Source organism: Lontra canadensis, unplaced genomic scaffold (genome assembly GCF_010015895.1).
Source record: "Lontra canadensis isolate GAN:19392208 unplaced genomic scaffold, GSC_riverotter_1.0 scaffold38, whole genome shotgun sequence".
Classification (NCBI taxonomy): Eukaryota; Metazoa; Chordata; class Mammalia; order Carnivora; family Mustelidae; genus Lontra; species Lontra canadensis.
The window spans coordinates 7,493,407-7,511,767 of record NW_022631032.1 but is presented as its reverse complement, the minus strand read 5'-3'; the positions used below and the strand labels follow the sequence as shown (position 1 = coordinate 7,511,767).

Here is an 18,361-nt window from a genome sequence, read left to right as displayed (position 1 = left end):
TGCATTTTAACCATTTGTATAAGTACGTTTAGGAAATTATACAAAGTTCTTTTGCTATGCAGTTACAGCAAGGGACAGCTAAACTAAACCCTATAAAACACTTATATTTACTGTAGAGAAGTAAAGGATGTTTTACAACTTCATACAGTCCTCTCTATGGAAGCACAGAAGGAATTTCTTGCAGGCCTCAATACTTAATAACTATTCTTACATTAAACAAACAGCTTTTTTTCTTCCTTTTCCCTAAAATATGGACACTGCAATTCATGTATAGGGCTCTTTAATTCCTCACTTCTGATGGCTGCCAGAAAACTGGGAAAAGAACTGATGACCTATCTTTCTAAAAAGATACTGTGATATCTCCTAGGGACACTAAATTTATTCCTGGTTTAACCTTTTTCTCTATCCTCATTTTCTCTTCCTTCTCAGTTACTTGTATTATATTATCTTGAAATCAACTTCAAGATACGGTACTTCAAGTCATTTTCAGAATGAAATGAGTTTACAGGACTTCTAAGAAAGATGGCAGAGTCAGAGGATCCTAAACTCACCTCATCTGATGAATACAACTAGATAAACCCACACCAATGTAAACAGCCCAGAAAATGACCCAAAGACTGGCAGAACAGACTCTCCACAGCTAAGCATAGAGGAGAGACCACATAAAAAAAATTGTAGGAAAGGTGGAAGGTAACCACAGTTGGTAACCAAGTTGATCCATGAGAATTCCATGGGAGGGAGGGGCACTACAAACACAGAGAAGGAACAGGAGCAGACTCAACACCAGGCATCCTAGTCACAAGGACCTGCATTAGGAAGACAAACCCCCACAACATTTGGCTTTGAGAACCAGAGGGGATTAATACCTGGAGTTTTTGCAATCAGTTGGGCTTACCACCTGGAACTTTAAAAATGAGCAGCTTGGCTCTGGGAGAGATGGAGGGCCAGAGGAAACTGAGTCCCTGCCAATAAATAGCAAAAAAAAAAACAGCCTCGCTGAGATACAGCATAAAAGCAGCATTTTGGAAGATGCCTGCGGCATACATGAAGAAGATTTATTTATTAATCTAAGAGTGTGTGCTGGAGGGTCAGGGATCTTTGGGAGACTTCTCCAAGAACAAAGGAGCTGGCGGACACCATTTCCCTCCTACCCCTCAGCCTACATATACAGACACCAGCACAGCACAAACACGTTCTACCTGGATTGCTAACAGCATACCCCACCCTTGGGCTCTTCTGTAGACTCACCCTTCCAACCTGGCCTCAGCAGGAATATATCCAAAGTGGTGCCACAGGTGTGACATTGTGCAAGCAGCCCCAGTAGGGGCCAGTGCCACTCCAAAGTGACTCCTGTACAAGGGAGAGGGGAAGATAACCATGCATACTAGTTTGACTGAAGTCTTAGCAGTGGTTTGGGAGCAGATATCTTGTCTGACTGTAGGCCCCAGCCACCAGCAACAGGGGATAACACAGGGAGAGTACCTCATAGTTCACTGCAACCGCAACTCTGGCAAACACCTGGTCTGACCCAACTCAAGCCCAAGGCAGCCCCAGAGTGGCCCATTAACAACACAGGGACCAAACTCTGCCTAAAACAAGCAAAGGGAGCCACTGCAGATGACTACACTGAAAGCAAACACAGCTCAGCCACAATAGGCGGGTGCATACAACACACATGAGACGTCTTGGAAGTGTCAGGTGCTGGTGAACAACGGACACTGCAGAGCACCACAGGGCATTTTCTTTATAAGGCTGCTACTTGCAATAGCTGACCTGATGTTGCTTACTTTCCTAACATATAGACATGAAACTAAAAAATACACTAGAGAGAATAAATAGTAGAACAGAGAAAAGAGAAGTATAGATCAGTGACCTGGAGGACAGAGTAATGGAAAACAATCAAGCTGAACATGAGAAAGAAATAAGATTAATAAAGAATGAGAATAGATTAATGGAACTCAGCGACATCTTCAAAAGTAACAACATTTGCATTACATAGATCCCAGAAGAACAGAGAGTAAAGGGGGCAGAAAATTTACTTGAAGAAATAATAGCTGAAAGTTTCCCTAATCTGGGGAAAGATACATAAATCCAGATCCAGGAGGCAAAGAGAGTCCCCAACAGAATCAACCCAGGGAGGTCCACACCAAGACACAGAGTAATCAAAATGGCAAAAAAGTAATGATAAAGAATTTTAAAAGCAGCAAGAGAAAAGAACACAGTACATACAAGGGAAAAGCCCATAAAGCTATCAGCTGATTTTTCAACAGAAACTTTGCAGGCCATAAGAGAGTGCCATGATATTCAAAGTGCTGAAAGAAAAAAACCGTGCAACCAACACCACTCTATTCAGCAAGGCTGTCATTCAGAACAGGAGAGATAAGTTTCCCAGACAAACAAAAGTTAAAGAAATACATAACCATTAAACCAGCCTTATAAGAAATATTAAAGGGGATTCTTCAAGTGGAAAGGAAAGACCATAAACAGGAATAAGAAAAATAGGAAGCACAAAAGCAGTAAAATTAAGTATAGCTATAAAAAACCAGTCAAAGTTTTCACAAAATAAAACTTTGTAAAGTATGACACTACACCTAAAACATGCAGGGGAGAGGAGTAAATCTTGGTACTTTAAGAATGGGTTCCAACTTAAGCAACAATGAGGGTGCCCAGGTGGCTCAGTTGGTTAAGCGTCTGTCTTCAGCTCAGGTCATGATCCCAGAGTCCTAGGATCAAACTCCACGTGGGGCTCCCCGCTCCATGAGGCGCCTACTTCTCCCTCTCCCTCTGCCTGCTGCTCCTCCCTACTTGTCTCTCTCTCTCTGTCAAATAAATAAAATCTTAAAAAAAAAAAAAAAACTTAAGCAACAATCAACTTAATACAGACTGTTATATGCACAAGATATTAAATATAAACCTAATGGTAACCACAAATCAAGAAACTGGTAATAGATACACAAAAAAATAAAGAAAAGGAATCCAAGTACATCATTAAAGAAAGCCAGCAACCCATGAGAAAAGAGAGCACGAGAAGAAATGAATGGAGAAGATTTACAAACAACTATAAAACAAGTAACGAAACAGCAATACGTACATACCTATCAATAATTACTTTGAATGTAAATGAACTAAATCCTCCAATCAAAAAACAGGGTGACAGAATGGATAAAAAAGCAAGACCATCTAGATGCTGTCTGCAAGACACTCATTTCAAACCTAAAGACATCTGCAGATTGAAAATGAGGGGGATAGAGAAACATTTATCATGCAAATGGATTTCAAGAGAAATCCAGGGTAGCAATACTTACAGTGAACAAAATAGACTTTAAAAATAAAGACAGTACCAAGAAAGAAAAAATAACATTACATAATCATAAAGAGAACAATCCAACAGTATGTAACAATTGTAAATATTATGAACACAACATGGAAGCACCCAAATAGATAAAGCAGCTCACAAAAAACATACAAGTAATTGATAGTAATACAATAATAGCAGGAGACTAACACCCCACTGAAATCAATGGATAGATCATCCAAACAGAAAATCAACAAGGAAAAAGGAAAATCAGCCAAGTGTGGCTTTGAATGACACACTGGGCCAGATGTACCTAACAGGTATATTCAGAACATTCCATCCTAAAACAGTGGAATACACATTCTTTTCAAGTGCACATGGAACATTCTCCAGAAAGGATCACATGTTAGGCCACAAAACCAGTCTCAACGAATTCAAAATGACAGAAGTCATATCATACACCTTTTCTGACAATGCTATAAAACTAGAAATCAGCCCCAAGGGAAAAAAAAAACACAAATACACAGAGATTATATAACATGCTACTAATGAATTGGTCAACTAAGAAATCAAAGAGAAAATCAAACAATATATCGAAACAAGTGAAAATGAAAACACAACAAAGCAGTTCTAAGAGGGAATTTTATAGGGCCTACCTCAAGGAGCAAGAAAAGGAGCCAAAGGAGCTAGAAAAAGAAGAATAAACAAAACCCAAAACAAGGAGGAGGGAAATAGTAAATTAGAACAGAAATAAACAAAATGGAAACTAAAAATACAGAAGGACAGATTAATGAAAGCAGGAGGCAGTTCCAGGAAAAGATGAACAGAAATGATAAAATGTTGGCTAGACTCATCAAAAAAGAGAAAAAGGGAGAGTGGGTACTCCAAATCAGAAATGAAAGAGGAGAAATAACTGACAGAACAGAAATACAAAGATTTTAAGAGAATATTATGAAAAATTATATGTCTACAAATTGGACAACCTAGAAGAAATGGATAAATTCGTAGAAACATGTAACCTACCAAAACTGAAGCAGGAAGACATAGAAAATTTGAACACACTGATAACCAGCAAAGAAATTGAATCGGTAATCAACAAACTCCCAAAAAACAAGACATCTTCACAAGTGAATTCTACCAGACATTTGAAGAAAAGTTAATCTTGTTCATCTCAAACTATTCCAAAAAGTAGAAGTGGAAGGAAAGTTCCCAAAGTCATTAGCTAGCATTACCCTATTCCATAATCAGATAAAAACTCCGCTAAAAAAAAAGAGAACTACAGTCAACAAGTCTTGATGAACATAAGATGCAAAAATCCTCAACAAAATATTGCCAAACTAAATCCAACAATACATTTAAAAAATCATTCACCGTGATCCAGTAGGATTTACTCCTGGGATGCAGGGTGGTTCAATTTTCACAAATGAATCAACATGATACACCACTTTAATAAAAGAAATTATAAGAACCATATGACCCTTTCAATAAATGAAGAAGTAGTATTTGACAAAGTAGAGCATCCATTCATGATAAAAGCCCTCAACAAAGAAGGTTTAGAAGGAATATACCTCAACATAATAAAGGCCTTATATGAAAACCCACAGCTAACAACATACTCAGTGAGAAAAACTGAGAGCTTTTCCCCTGAGGTCAGGAACCATGCAAGGATTTTCTCTCTCACCACTTCTATTTCACATGGTACTGGAAGTCCTAGCCACAGCATCAGATAAGAAAAAGAAAAGGCATCCAAACTGGTAAGAAAGAAAACTCACTATTTTGAAAACCGTAAAGACGCCACCAAGAACTGATAAATGAATTCACTAAGTTCACAGGATACAAAAACCAATAGACAGAAATCTGTTGCATGTCTATATACTTAATGAACCAACAGAAAGAGATATTAATAAAACAATCCCATTTACAACTACAACCAAAAATGGTAAAATCCTAAGAATAAAATTAACCAAAGAGGTGAAAAACCTGTACTCTGTAATCTATAAAATCTATAAAACACTGGTGACAGAAAAAAACAAAATGGAAAGGTACTACATGCTCATGGATTGGGAGAGCAAGTATTATTAAAATGTCAATTTTATAATTAAATACAATCCCTATCAAAATGCCAATAACATTTTTCACAAAACTAAATAAAAAAAAATCCTAAAATTTGTGTGCAACCACTAAAGACCCCAAACAGCCAAAGCAATCTTGAAAAAGAACAAAATTGTTGGTAACACTATCCCAGAGTTCAAGCTATACTACAAAGCTGTAATAATCAAAACAATATGGCACTGACATAAAAACATATAGCTCACTGGAATAGAACAGAGAGCCCAGAAACAAACCCACGATTATAGGTCAATTAATATAAGACAAATGAGGCAAGAACATGCAGTGGGAAAAAAGTTTCTTCAACAAATAGGAATGGAATGGGAAACTGGACAGCTACATGCAAAAGAATGAAACTGGACGACTTTCCTTACACCATATGCAAAAATAAATCCTAAATGGATTTAAGACCTAATTGTGAGGGTTCCTGGGTGGCTCAGTGGGTTAAAGCCTCTGCCTTCAGCTCAGGTCATGATCCCAGGGTCCTGGGATCGAGCCCCGCATCGGGCTCTCTGCTCAGCGGGGAGCCTGCTTCCTCCTCTCTCTCTCTGCCTGCCTCTCTGCCTCCTTGTGATTTCTGTCTGTCAAATAAATAATTAAATCTTTAAAAAAAAAAAAGACCTAATTGTGAGACCTGAAACCTTAAAAATCCTAGAAGACAACACAGGCAGTAATTTCTTTGACACTGGCCCTGGCAACATTTTTCTAGATATGTCTCCCAAGTCAAGGGAGACAAGAGCAAAAATAAACCATTGGGACTACATCAAAATAAAAAGCTTCTGCATAGCAAAAGAAACAATCAACAAAAAAAGACAACCTACTGAATGGGAGAACATATTTGTAATTGATATATCCACTAAAGGATTAGTATCTAAAACTTATAAAACTCAACACCAAAAAAAAATCCAATTTAAAAATCGGCAGAAGACATGAACAGACCGGGGCACCTGGGTGGCTCAGTGGGTTAAAGCCTCTGCCTTCGGCTCGGGTCATGGTCTCAGGGTCCTGGGATCGAGCCCCGCATCGGGTTCTCTCTACTCAGCAGGGAGCCTGCTTCCCCCTCTCTCTCTGCCTGCCTCTCTACTTGTGATCTCTCACTGTCAAATAAATAAATAAAATCTTTAAAAAAAAAAAAAAAAAAGACATGAACAGACCTTTTTTTTCCAAAAAAGACATACAGATGGCCAACAGACACGTGAAAAAATACCCAACATTACTAATCATTGGAAAAATGCAAATCAAAACCACAATGAGGTATCACCTCACACCTGTCAGAATGGCTAAAATAAAAAACAAGAGAAACAACAAGTGTTGGCAAAGACATGGAGGAAAAGGAACACTTGTGCACTGTTCATAAGAATGCAACTAGATGCAACTGGTGCATCCACTGTGGAAAACAGTATGGAGGGTCCTCAAAAAATTAAAAATAGAGTTACCATGTGATGCAGTAATTCTACTACTGGGTATTAAACCCCAAAATACAAAAACACTAGTTAGAAAAGATATATGCATTCCTATGTTTATAGCAGCATTATTTACAATAGCTAAACTACAGAAGCAACCCAAATGTCCATCGACAGATGAATGGATAAAGATGTGGTGCATATATTCATAATGGAATATTACCCATCCATAAAAAAGAATGAAATCTCACTATTTGCAACAACTTGTATGGATCTAGAGTGTATGATACTAAGTGGAATAAGTCAGTCATAGAAAGACAAATACCATATAATTTTCTTCATAGGTGGAACTTAAGAAACAAAACAAATGATCAAAGAAAAAAAGAGGCAAAAAAACAGACTCTTTATAAATATAGAGTACAAAGTGATGGTTACCAGAGGGGAGGTGGCTGGGGAATGGGGTAAAAACAGGTGAAGGAGACTGAGAGTACACTTACCTGATGAGCACTGAGTAATGTACAGAATTCCTGAATCACTATATTGTATACCTGAAACTGTCATACTGTACATTAATTATACTGGAATTTGAAAGCAAATTTTAAAAAAGAACAAAATGTGTATAGATAAATGCAGTTCTGGAGATTTGCTTTCTACCCTTTAGATAGAAATTGCCTAAGTATCTATTTGATTATGGGAAAGTCCTAAGGAAGTTCAAACAGATAGGAAAACTACAGAATGTTTTCAGAGTTGTTTGTGACACTGCAGTAGAATCCCCAGGGCTAATTCTCTGCACCTGGGACCCTCAGACTTGGAGAAACTTCCTCCTGAATAACTAAGCAAAGAAGAGAATCAAAGTAAACTAAATCCTTTTCAGATCTCAATCATTTCTGGGGTGGTCCTGATGGAAAGGAAGTGTAGTGTAGGCAGAAGTGATAAACTGCTGGCCTAAGCTGCATATTCAAACTGACAGTGGTTGACATAAGAAAGCTCCCGTATTTATCATACATGCAGCCAGTAATTGAGAGACTATAAACTTCAACGCCCATGACACAGACTCAGAACAAGTTAAGTGGAAAAGAGTTGATGGCCAGTTAACATTACATTCCAAAAGTATGCAGAAGGGCTTCAGCAGACTGTAGTGGACCTCATATGTAGTATCACCAAGTCAGAGTGACAGGCCTTCATGTGATTTATAACCCTGCCTTGGCTTTCATTTACGGCAGATGTAAGAGCCAATGTTTCCAGAACTCCCCCATATGACAGTTTTACAAAATGGAAAACAAACAAACAAAAAAACAACCCCACAGTGTTTTCAGTAACAACAACAAAAAATAGAGAATGGTCACCAATCGTTGATTATCTACCACATAATTAATTCCTCCTATGTTAAAATCATAGGAAATACAAACAAGTGTAAGACATGACACACACACAGACATATAGACATATACACATCAAGACAATATGGGACAAATCAAAGTACTAGAGAAGTACAGAAGGTAACAGATAATTAAGTGGTCTGGGAATGTAACCAGAAAGTTTGAGCTCCAGGGTGATGTTTTATAGTGGGAAATATCTTCCCAAAAAAGGAAAATAGGACATTTTGGTTCAGAGGATGGTAATGTGGAAGTACTAGGTAGGATTACTGCATAATAAGTAGATCAGTTTGGCTGCAATGAAGGGTATGAGTAGGGGAGCAGTAACAAGGAAGGCTGGGAAGAAGGACCTAACCAAATTATAGGGTCTCAAATGCCAGACTAAGAGATTTGAATCCCAAGCCTATTCTAGAGATAATACAACTTTTAAAGGTTTTTGAGCAGTACAGTAATAAGAAAGCAGAGCTTCAGATTTATTCAGCAATGGTATATAAAAATATACTGGAAAATGACAAATTGGAAGAGGCAGTACCACAACAGTTAAACGTACAGTGTTAAGAACTCATCCTAAATTTTGATGGAAAGGAAAAGAGATATTTGAGGCCCATTGTGAATAAAGTGACAGACCTTGATGAAAATGAAATAAAATCATAGCCAGCTATGAGCCTTACAGAACAGAAGAACATTACTATGGGTTATAGAAATACATAAGTAAAAATACGCTGACTTGGCTTGTAAATATCCAGCAGACAAAAATGTGGAATGGGGACTGAGAAATAGAAAAGGCTGAGAGATAGCATGGGTTGAGAGATAATAAGTTTTGTCCCCCGTGTTTAGAACAGATAAGAAGAGTAAATCAATTGACTAAATGAAACCTTATCAATTCAAAATCTAACCTAATAGCTTCTAGGAAAAAGATTTTGACTTTGAAGATAATTGAGCCCTAGATAGCTATAAAATACTACATCTTTGAAGTATATACTGTTCTGATGAAAACCTTTTACATTTGCATTCTGAAAGCAACAAAAAAAAAGAGCGTTAGCTCCCAGGACAAAATCAGCTGAACTGAAACTATTTTTAAGACATAAATAAATACGTATACATTATATTGCTGTCAAAACCACAGCTGAAAAGAGGGGTTTTATTCAGATTACAAAAGTGAAAAAGGTATCTATAAATACTGGATATCAAATGTAATATGAATGAACACATTGCCTACAATGAAAAAGAAAATTAGAACAAGAATTTGTAGTTGGGGCAATGATCTTTTTATTTAGACTGTTCTTAAAAACTAGAATTTTCATATTCTGGACATGGGTCACTTTTTAATGGAAAATCCAGCCTTTTGAAGCTCAATTTATTTCCTATTTTCCTAAGTACATGGCCTTAAAAGAGTTAAGAACTGTCATGAAAGTGAAGATAGTAATCTCACAAACTTGGCTTAGCTTATAGTAATTACAGTTTTGCTTCTGAATCTTGATGTCCCGGAGGTTCTTAGAAAAAAAGACCTGAACTAAACTACTGGATCCTTCTAAAAGCAAAATTTTAGCAGGAAAGATCCTCCTTATCTTTCTCTCAGATTGAAAAAAAGTTGGGTACTGAACTTCTTTAAATTAACTCTTTATATATTTAACTTTTTTGTGACAAATTAGGTTGAGTTATACATGAGATAAGCTGAGTCCTCTCTCTAATTCTACCGGATGACCTAAGGCTAAACTCACACTGTAAGAAGGCCCTGAATGACCCCTATACCTTAGTTCAATTAAACCGTGACACATTCTGGAAACACTGACATGTGTGTACAAAATACATAAAACAACCTCCATGTCTTTTAGTCCTTTTATAACGTGGGGAGTTTTGTGCAAAGAAAATCTGTAATTGTTTTTAAATGGTACTGGCAGAATTAAAGTAATTTAAATAATGTTTGTGTGTCTCTCTAAGACCAAATAAAACCTGTGGGATGTATTATACTGTCCTAGAATGCCCAGATAATACATGTATGCAAGAATGTGCTCATCTTTTCCTACAGAAATGAAAAATTTTTAAAGAAAAGCTCAAAAACTCTCAAATGAAGATCAGAAAGAGAACCAGACACTCACTAGTCGGTCTCTGTCATTTTGGAGTGATGACATAGCTTTCTTTAAACTCTGGACTTCAGCCGGGTTGGTTGCAGGCTGGGCTGCAGACCTCTGCTTCCCCTCCTCTGACTTGCGGAATTTCTCCAGTTCATTCAACAGGTGATCTCTCTCATTCTGTAGACTGGCCATAGCCTTGGAAAAGGACTGCACTTGGTTGTAAGAATCTTCTAGTTGTGAGGACAAGTGAAGCAGTTGCTCATCTTTGGACAGAAGCTGTTGGTTAAGTTTCTCAAGGTGAGGCAAGCTGTTATCCTCAGTGGAGTTCACAGAAAGGGCAACTTTCGAAACAGGAGCATCTCTTCCCCTGCTTAGGAGGCCCTGTTCTTCTCTCAGCTCTGCCAGCTCCTTCAGACTGGCATCGTATTTCCTTTTCAGTTCATCAAGCTCCTCATTGGCACGATCTCTGCTGTTTTGTAGGGAATTCATAGACCTTCCAAAAGACTGGATTTGTGCTGTGAGATCTTTATTTTCTTTGGTGACCGAGAGTAATTTCTGTTCCATCTCCACCAGATCTCTTGCCAGCTCTGCCACTCTCTCTTCTGCGGTTTCTGTTTCATTTCGCATTATCCCTGCATCATGATGAAGATGTTTCAATTCTTTCTTCAGTTTATCTTCAATTTCACCCACCTTCTTGGCAGCCTCCTTCTGAGCACGAACCAATTCCTCTTCCAGTTCTGTAATTCTCTTCTGAGAGGAGAAAAGGATAGTACTTAACCTCTGTACTTCTTCTTCCTTTACTTTTAGTTGGGCCTGAAATATTCCTAAAGTTCCTTCTTCTTGCAAGGCTGTCAATTGTCTCTTTAGTTGGGATACAGACACATTTAAGCTCTCAATCTCTTTAGACAAACCTTGTTTCTCCTCCTCTAGAGCAAGAGAGGACCTCCTCAGATCCTCCTTTGCTTCCTCAGACTCCTTCAGCTTTTCTTCCAATTTGACACATTCACTTTTCAGCTCCTTATTCTGCTGAAGTTGAGCGTCAAGGAGCTGCTTTTGCTGGCAGTCCTTTCTTGATATCACTTGGTTCAGGTCTTCTCTGTATTGGATTAGTTCTGCATCTAGTTTGGCATTCTCAGAATTGAGATCATCCATATGACTCCGCAAGCATCGAATTTCTTCTTTAAGCTTGTTATTCTCAGCAGCAGCGTCTTGGATGAGTTGATCTTTTTCCAAGATGACAGAGAGATGTCGCTCTTCTAGCTGCTGGTAGTCACCTACGATGCGGTCTCTGTCATCCTGGAGAGAAGACATGGATTTAACAAAGGAATTCAACTGAGCCTTCTGCTGCAAGTTTTCCTTTTTGATGGCCTTCAGTGCCTCCATAAGCTGGTTGGTTTTGTCAACAGCCTTTTTGTTCTCCTCTTCTAAGACAACATTCTCCTCTTCCTCCTGCAACAACAGGTTTTCCAATTCTTTAATTTCTTTATTATGTTGCTGATGTAGTTCAGCAACAGCTACTTGGACTGCCTGTTCCTTAGCAGAAAGCAAGCTTATAATCTTCTGCTCTTTCATGTTTATTTCTTCATGTAGCTTGCTGGTCAGTTCTCTGGAGGCCTGAAGATCCGTCTCTAGCTGTTCATAACTGAACTTACAATTCTGGATATCAGCCTCTTGCTGCTTTATGATTCCTTCCAAGTTTTCTTTGTTTTCCTTACATTTTTCTAAAGAGTTATTTAAATCAGCTGACTGGTCTCTGAGAATCTTAAGTTCTGATTCCAACTTAACTAATTCATTCTGAGAACTGTGGTATAGTTGTCGAGTTTCTTCTAGCTGGGACAAAAGTTCTTTGTTTTCCCCCTGCAGAGTATCACAGACCTTCTGTTGAAGCTGAACCTCTGTCTGGGCCTTGGACTCCCAAATCTGCTTGTCATGTTCAAGCCTGAAAAAAAGAGAGAAGGTCATTAATCACAGATTTCAAGGGAACACTATTTGATGCCTAAGGGACATATACAACATTACTCAGATTTAAAGATGAAGCAGTATTCGTAATTAAAGGTGCTCATCCTTTCAATGAAGAGGTATTAGTTCTACTGGATGTTCTGCATTAAAGATATATTGCACCTAAGGTTATTTAAGTCATAAAACTCCAAAGCCATGTTGCTTATTTTAGTGACATGACTTTGCACACGCTAGAAAGCAGTACTTTCTACTATTTTGCTTTACTTTGCTCCAGAAAAGCTCAGGTCTAGCTCCTTAAAGGAATAATCTTGGTATGACAATGAGGAAACCTGTCTCAAAGCAGAAAAATCCTAATAAAAGTGGAGGAGTGCCCAGTATGGGGGTCACCATCAGTTCCTGAATTTGAAAAATGATATAAAATTGAAGTTAGAGGAAAATAACTCTCATGCAGTATGAATTGATGTTGAATATGGGAAAGACAAAAGAGGACATCATTTATAAGGCTAAAACAATCATTTGGGAGTGCCACAGTAAAAATCCAAGTAAAGTAGTGGAAATGAAAATGAAAAGGAAGAAATCAAAGAGCTCTCTCAATAGAAAGATGGGAAGAGAAGCAGACATAGATCTTCCACCTTAATATTAGCCAAAAGTCACTGACAAAAAAAGAGAGAGTCAGAAGTGAGACAGAATATAGGGAAAATTTCTAGTGAAATTTAAACCAAAATTAGTCCCATAATATTAAAAGGCATAAAAGTAGTTTAAATAGAGGCCTTCTTTACCTTCAGTTACATTTAGAAGAGCAAAAAAGTTACAAATTTACCTGGAAATATTGATCTTCAATTCCTCCATGTGGATGGACATCTGCCTAAGTTGATCCTTTAGAACACTGCAGTTCTCCTCTTTGAGTCTAATTTCTTCTTCTTTGGTTTGAATAGCATCACTGAATTTCCTCTCCCATTTCTTGGCTTCATCTATCACCCTGTCTCGATCATCCTGAAGGGAAGACATGCTCTTTGTGAAAGCTGCAAGCTGAGCCACGGTACTGTCCAAGTTTTCCTGAAGTTGCTTCACTTCCTTGTCTTTCTTGTTCAAAGTGATCTGAATCTCTCCAAATGTCTCTTCCAAGTGGACTTTTTCTCTACGCAAAGCATCCAGTTTCTCTTGCATGTTCTTCTTCTCTTTCAGGTGTTTCTCTTCTACCTGCTCCAGTCTTCGCTCCAGATCTTCATCCTTTTGTTTCATTTGGCTTTTAACTGATTCTTTGCTTGACTGAAGTTCCTTTTTCAACTTGAGATTGTCTGCTAGGACCCTTGCTGCTTCACTCTGAGTGTCATCTAGCAGAACTTTGAAGCTAGCCAATTCTGCTTCTGCCTTCTTGCGGTGTTCGGTGGCCTGAGCTAGATTTTCTTTGGTTATTTCCAAATCTTTTTGAGACTCGGTCTGAACAAATTCTAAGGCCTTAACAGTTCTCTCCAGAGCACTAATTTTCTCTTGGTACCTGATACAGTCCTTCTGCAGCTGCTTTACTTCCTGCTGTTTTTCTTTTAAGAGTTCCTGTAGTTCCTTTGCATGGCTTTTATTGCCAGGTCCCTTCTGAGCACCTTGTATTTTCTCCAAATATTCCTTTCGTATTTCTGATTCCACCTTAGTTTTCTCCTTGACTAACTGCTGCTTTTCTTCTTCCAATTCACTCACACACTTTTTAAGGTTCTGCATTTCAGATTCTAGTAGCTCATTTTTTATTTGGGCATCTGTAACATCCTGATAGTAATTCCCAATGCTTCCATTAAGTTCTGCTAATTGATTCATAAGCCTTTCTTCCAAATCATCTTTCTCTTCTTCTGCTGTCTCTTTTAGCTTGGTAACTCTGGCAAGTTCTTCTTGTATTTGCTGATTTGATAGGTTTATTTTGGTTACTTCTTCCAGAAGCATTTTTAGTTCGCCATCCTTCGCTGATATTTGACTCAGTAAAGTACTTCTCTCATTTTCTAAAGTCTGGCTAAATTCCCTTTCTTTCTGCTTCTCTTCCTGTAACTCAGCAATTCTTTCTTTGAGCTGATCAATCTGCTGAAGATAGTTATTAATTTCATCATGTGAGCTGACATTCTCACCTTCATCAGGCTTCTTGGCACTGTTGTCTGACAAAATGGATTCTGAATCTTCGGGCCCAGTGTTCATGTCCTGAGAGTCTTGCTCATTAGACTTACCTGGGACAGACTGTGTTGCCCCTTCAATGATATTCCTATGGTTATCCTGTTTCTCCGTGGCCTCTAGGCTACCTTCTTTGGACACGACACTTTCTACTTGATGCTTTAAATCTTGAACCTCTTCACTTAGAGAGTCCTTCTCAGTCATTAAAGCCTCAAACTCTTTAGAAAGGGTTTTATACTCTGTTTTGACCCTTTCTAGTTCCTCTTTCAAGTTGGAATTGGAAGAAAGAAGTGCTTCCATACCATCATTAGATGCACCTCCTCCAGACTGTACCTCTGCTCTAAGCCGGTCATTCTCTTCTTCCAGTTCTAGGATTTTCTGCTGTTTAGATTTGGCAAACTTCCTCATCTTTTCCTTCATTTCCTCCATTTCCTGTTCAGTTTCCTGCAACTGCTTTTCTGCTTCTTTCTTGTTTGCTTCTGTGCTTCTTAACTTGCCATAAAGTTCTTGTTTCTCCTGCCTCACAGTTTCCACGACATGCTGAATCCTTTCTGCCTCATTACTGACATTCTCGTAAGACTGCAGAAGAACTTCATACTCTTTTTGTAACTCTTTGTGTTTCTCTTGCCACTCAGTGCTTTCTGCAATCTTAGAACATTTCAAAGATTCGATTTCCTTCACTAACTTTTCCTTATCTTCAGTAAGATCCTCCAGAGCTAATTTCAGACTTTCACAAGAGCCATTGAGACTTTGATTTTCCATTAAAGATCTGTCCATTTCTGTAATGAGCTTGTCTCTTTCTTCCTGAAGAGCAGCTAACTTTCCTAAGAACGTATCTTTTTCTTTATTTTGAGTAGAAACTTGGCTTTCCATGTCTGCCAGAGACTTAGTGAGATGTTCAATGGTATCTCTTGCCAAAGACAACTCCTCTTGGAGACCTTTGTTTTCTTTTAGTGCTTCTTTTCGGGAAATAAGGGCAGCTTGCAGTTTCCTCTGTATTTGTTGCTTTGCTTTACTTTCTTCTCCAGTCTCTTCCGGTTTTTGCTTCATTTCACAAAGTTCCACCTGTAACTGCTTTATCCTCTCATCATGTTCTTTGGCTTGCATTTCCAGCTGGGTACGCAGAGCCTTGATTAAATCCTCTTGTTCCATTATCTCTGTCTGTACTTTTGTAAGCACCTCCTCTTTCTCATTAAGCTGTCCAGAAAGATATCTAACTTCTTCTTCCTTTTTGCCTATAAGTTTTTGCAGTTCATCTAGTTCAGGCTGCAATTCTCTTAGATGTTCTAATCCAGCAATTTCTAGCTGATTGCTCTCCAATTTCTGCCTCAGGCTTTCTGCATAGGCTTCAGCTTCAAGGGACGCTGTCCTTAGACTTTGGATTTCCAAACCTTGTTTATTTATCTGCTCTTGTAACTGAAATACCTCTTCTGATTTTTTAGTAAGCTCATTTGTTGTAGAACTAACCTTCAATTCCAATTCCTCTTTCTCTGCCTCTATTTCTTTCAGCTGGGTCTTAATCTGGGCAACATAATTACTGCTCTGCAGAGCATCTCCATTTCTTGGATGAGAATGAAAGTCAGACTCTGAAACAAGTTGAGCAGGTTGCTGCTCTGTGGTTTTGAATAAAGGCTCTTTTAAACTTGGAGTGCGAGAGCCTGGATCCTGCTGGTCAATGCCCAGGAGTTTTCTGTCTATAGACTCCTTTACTTGAATCTGGAGTTGTCTCAGCTGGTCTCCAATGTTCTCATTTTCCTTGCTCTGCTCATCGAACTGTTCTTGTAAGCGATTATACTCATCCTTCTGGTGCTTCAGCTCCTCCCTAAGATGTCTTTCTTTCTCCTGTGCCTTTTGTAGAATAGCCTTTCGAGAGGTTAACACTTCCTGTAGCTTCTTTTGAAGTTGTTCCTTTTCTTTTTCTAAGTCCAGTATCTTTTCTTCCAGTTCTGGTTTCCAGTGCTCTCCACTACCTGCACCAGGTGGACTGATCGCCACTGTTTCTTTTACAGGCACTGCTGAGTCTCCATCACCTACATCTTTGTTACCTGTGGTTAATTTTTGGATAACTGCTTGGTTTTCAATGATTTCTGCTTGCAGCGAATCTATTTGGTTTGTCTTCTCTTGCAAGTTTTGATTCATCTGTTTGATTACAGCCTGTAACTGTTCTTCAGCTGCTACCTTTTCTTCTAAATCCTTCCTTATAAGCTCTAATTCCACCTCTTTCTCAGATATTGTCTGCTTTAAAGAAATTTCTACTTCGTGGCACTTAGCAGTCACACATTTTTCTGAGTCTTTTTTGCTTTCTTTATCTTCCTTCATTTCCCTCTTCTCACGCTCATTGAGCGGGATCTCGTTCATAGATTCATCTTTCACTTTGGCCAATTCCTCTTCTAATCTACTGACTTTCTGTAGAAGCTCCTTTCTGTTAATAAGAGCTGCCTGGAGCTTTCTCTTTCTCTGTTCACTTTCTTTCTTCACAAGGTCTAATTCATGTTGAAGCTCTTCTTTACTTAGGAGCCCTACTGGGCTCAGCTCATCATAATTCTGTTTAAGGCCAGAAACAACTTCTTTATCTTCTTCCACCTGCTCTTTTTTTGCCTCTTCAGCTCTCGATAATAAGTTCAGCTGTTCCTTAAGAGTCTTAATTTCAATCCCAAGAGAAAACTTCTCTTCATTAAGCTGGACCATTTTCTCAGTCATACTAAAGCTAATTTCTGTCACTTGCTGATCCTTCTCCAGGATGGTTTGTTGCAGTGTTTCCACATCTCTTTTTTTCTCTGATAAGAGTTGATCCATTTTTGCTATTTCAAGTTCCTTCTGTGAAAGAGCCTGGGAAAGTTCTTCCATCTTATTTGAGATATCCTTCACACGTTCTACTCCTTCAAGCACTTCATTTTCCTTCTTCTGCAGCTGGCTTTGCAGGCTTTTCACCAGTGTACTCTGCTCAGAAAACTGAAGCTGTATGTCATCCAGTTCATTCTGTAAAACTTCAATTTTCACATCTTTAGATTTGGCTTCTATGCTTAGACTGTGGATCTGTTCAGTAAGCAAATTGTGATGATTCGTCTGACTTTCATAGTCAAGTCTTCTTTGCCTTTCTGCTTCTGCAAGGTTCACTTCCAGTTGTTGTACCTGAGCCCTCAGTTCTGTTACCACACTAAGTTCCTTCACTTGGGAAAGAAGCTGGTCTCTTTCTTCAGACAAAGCAGTGAATGCACAGTTGGTGTTTTCAGCGTTTTTCCTAAACTCTTCAACCAGCTGGGTTAGGTTGCTGATTTCCTTAGCTTTCTCATCTAAATTTTCTTCATAGATTTCTTCTGCTTTATGAAAGTTTATCTCAAGCTCTGAAATTTGCCTTTTTAGCCTTTCCAATTCATCCTGGTGACACTGACAAATTCCTTGTACAGCAGAAGGGGGTTTATCAACATCATCCTGCCTGGTTGATTTTAATTCCATCCCTGTGTCGTTCAAAGATATTTCCTCAGATGTTCTATTTTGATATTTACTACTCATCTGCTCTTCTTTTTCAACTGTTGGAAGACTGCTTTCTTCACCTGGCACTGAGGGAAAATGTTGTCCTGTATCTTCAGGCAGTATTTTCACGCTAACTGTGGGTATTCCTTCACTCTCTGTCTGCTTCATTTCTTTCTGGTCAGGGACCTCAGGGGCCCCCTCAGCTTTTTTTCCCTGGAGCTGCAACTTAAGAAAGGCAATCTCTTCTTGAGCTTCTTTCATTTCCAACAATAAAACTGACAGTTCTTTATGTTTCTGAGAAAATGTGTTGTCTAGGACATCCTGTCCACTCTCCTGGGCAGAAGGGCTGCTCCTATTGAGCCTGGTAATATCAACCATGTTGATCTATTTTTTAAAAAAGAAAGGAAAAGCCTCAATCAGATAGATGTCTTATAAGAAAAAGTCTACTAAAAACTCATATTTCATGCATTTTTTCAAATCTACAACTTACTAGTCCAAACTTCCTACCATAAAACTGCT

The 18,361-nt window shown here is 38.5% G+C and overlaps 1 protein-coding gene across 5 annotated transcripts in view; it reads right to left on the bottom strand.

The window, feature by feature from the left end:
• The window catches only part of GOLGB1 (golgin B1), a 108,295-nt gene that overhangs the window by 19,712 nt on the left and 70,222 nt on the right, over positions 1–18,361 (bottom strand). For all 5 annotated transcript variants that reach the window (XM_032869559.1, XM_032869561.1, XM_032869556.1 and 2 more), the window contains 2 exons: positions 13,038–18,226; positions 10,283–12,197 (listed from right to left, as the gene is read on the bottom strand). In XM_032869559.1, coding sequence (XP_032725450.1) covers positions 10,283–12,197; positions 13,038–18,226 — 7,104 coding nt within the window. The remainder of the gene's footprint in view (positions 1–10,282; positions 12,198–13,037; positions 18,227–18,361) is intronic.